At 40.0% G+C, this 2,793-nt stretch overlaps 1 protein-coding gene across 1 annotated transcript; it reads right to left on the bottom strand.

The window, feature by feature from the left end:
- Nucleotides 1-1,150: 1,150 nt before the first annotated feature.
- LOC146006969 (uncharacterized) lies at nucleotides 1,151-2,255 on the bottom strand. The gene is made up of 2 exons (XM_083145395.1): nucleotides 2,053-2,255; nucleotides 1,151-1,843 (listed from the first exon to the last, which is right to left on the bottom strand). Exon 2 carries the CDS (start codon nucleotides 1,769-1,771, stop codon nucleotides 1,307-1,309), a length of 465 nt encoding a protein of 154 aa, XP_083001521.1. The 5' UTR covers nucleotides 1,772-1,843; nucleotides 2,053-2,255; the 3' UTR covers nucleotides 1,151-1,306.
- Nucleotides 2,256-2,793: the final 538 nt, after the last annotated feature.

Here is a 2,793-nt window from a genome sequence, read left to right as displayed (position 1 = left end):
CCTTAACACAGACCATTAATGGACAGAGATCTGCAGCTCTGCACCATCAGTTCCTGTTCCTGTGTGTATTAATACAAAAACATAAAACAGAAGACATGCTAGTTACATAAAATATTAATAAAATACATATAAATATAGCAATTTGTTTGTTTTTTTACCACATTGTCTCAATCAGTGGAACAGTTTATTTAAGGCAGGGACAGTTAAGCTAATGGGCTCCGGATAATCTATTACCATTCATATAGGCCAACACACTTCACACCTTCTTGTGTTAAAGCAATGCCAGTGTACAGGTAATGTTTATTGTCCTGTCTGGATTATATATGCATCTGTCTACTGAGAATGCAAAATGGGGAAATGCTGTCTGGCCTCTCTCAGACTGTGATGTTAGTTTAATTAATGGGCAAATATATTATAGCTGATTGCTGCTTTGACTTTGATCTACTTTTAATTAATCGTGATTTTCTATATTTTTTCATAGCCAAGACAATAGGGATTTTTTTTATGATATAAGGTTATAAAGCGAGAGAGAAAGAGAGAGTGTTAGATATATATATATATATATATATATATATGTGCCGCACATACACGGATCTATGATTGTGTCCGCAGTGGAGACTACACGTGGAGGCACCGGGACCAGCTAATTTATTTATGTGAGTGTGCTGCCATATTGGGACACTATATATATATAGAGAGAGAGAGGCAATATACATACAGTACACACATAAATCAGGTGCACCGGGAGCTTGATTGTTTAGTGCTGTGACATATGGGCAAAACATTTTTGTAGAAATTACTGTAAGAGCTGATTACATATTTGCCATTAATTTAATATTGAAGTGTTCATTAATATACCTATTATATATTTTAGTATTAAACACCTATGTCTTGAATAACCTTCAGAAAATATTCAAAATTGTTTAAACATTTTATTAATAATAATAAGATTTATAGTACACACATTATTGTTGGTAATGCAGATAGGATGAGGAGGGGATAAGGTGCAAGTATTTTAAGAGGAAAAAAACATGCATGTGTTGCTTAAATTATTAATTATAAACAGAAATATAGCTATATCCTATGGTCTCTGTATGCAAATGTAATACTCATCACCATCTTCTACAATTAAGAGAACTCCACGGTAATATATAGTATTATGCTTAGTGCAAGACCAAATTCGCATATCACTAGAACGTAATGCTCAGTGGGCAGTCATGCCTCCTGGGTCCCTGGCACTTATGTAACCAGTTATTGCTCAGGTGCTGAATGGCAGGAACAAGTAGGAAGATGAATAATGGAACCATCAGACCAGGTCATTGGTAAGATCGGGGAAGGTGTTGGCATCATCTGCCCAGCATGGCTGGAACTCTTCCAAGATGTCCTGTAAGGATAATTCCGGTGTGCCACCAACAACAGGTTCCGGTGAGTTGGCAAAGTCTGTAGAGTAATCAGAGCTGCTGGTCTCCGATACGTAGGTGGGTTGCTGTAGGTGATTGCTGGAACTCTGCTGCATATAGGGATTGTAATGCTGTGCAGTGGGGACAATAGACCGTCCTGACGTTGCTGCTTGGCAATACTTTGGCCACCCATAACTGTGATATTGGGGACCGATGACACTGTTCACATGTAAGTGGCTCAGCGGATGGAGGGGAAGTGCATAGTTGTTGTGCGTGTGTCCATGTTTTCCAGTGTGCCCTATTGTATGGACATCTCTGTTATGCTGTGTCTCCCTGACCTGGGGGAGCTGGTCACACTGCCGCCATTCCATGTGTTCAGGCAGATTCTCATCTTCCGGCACCTTCTTTTTATTCTTCCTGGCTCTTCTGTTCTGGAACCAGACCTATAAATATAAGCAGATTCCCTGTAAGTATCTGTGGCAAGAATGTCACCATGAAGCATCAGTATAAAATCGATGTGGAGAATGTAACTACCAGCCATTAGAGGATAGATTATATTAATTAGTATTTATAGCTAGAATCAGATGTGAACATGGAATTTGGGGGTAGTTTTGGCTGGTTACTCATTGTTTAGCTTTTATGGGTACAGTACCTGGATTCTGGATTCGTGCACCCCTGTGAGATGGGACAGCTTCTCCCTCAGTGAGATCCCCGGATAAGGGTTTGATTCAAATGTTTTGAGCAATAAATCCAAGTGGAATCGGCTGAACACTGTCCGCCGCCTTCTGACCTTCCCGCTGATGGCCCTGGAGCCAGTCACATGCGCAGCATGCCCATCTGCAAGAACACAAACACCACATTATAGAATATACTTCATAACAATATTATATAACCCCTTACAGAATACAACATCAACACAATGTTAAACTGAAAGGTATTAAATTCAAATATATGCTTTAACATATCTGGCAAAATAACAATACAACATGAGGGCATAATGCCCCACATGGCAGGTCATGCTGGGATTTATAGTCCCTCAGTAGATGGAGGGCACAGCCCCAGGTTAGCTAAACACTTGGTAGATTGTTGTTAGTAGTTTGGAATTTATGAGGACAATAAATAAAACTATTCATACACGTTATAGTAACATTTAACACAGGCATGTCCAAACTATGGCCCTCCAGCTGTTGTGAAGCTAAAAGTCCCATCATGCCTTGCCACAGTTTTGCGATTAGGGAATGCTTAAACTATGGCAAGGCATGCTGGGATGTGTAGTTGCACAACAGCTGGAGGGCCACAGTTTGGATATGCCTGATATAACATATGTCTTGTCAAATTCTCCTAGGAAGACAGTGGTTTGAACCTGCCACGTACCTTGCATTGTCCTGCCCAG

Source organism: Crinia signifera, chromosome 6, assembly GCF_055691185.1.
Source record: "Crinia signifera chromosome 6, ASM5569118v1, whole genome shotgun sequence".
NCBI classification, from domain to species: Eukaryota; Metazoa; Chordata; class Amphibia; order Anura; family Myobatrachidae; genus Crinia; species Crinia signifera.
Note: the sequence above shows the minus strand (reverse complement) of the source record. Positions and strands in the feature narration are given on the sequence as shown.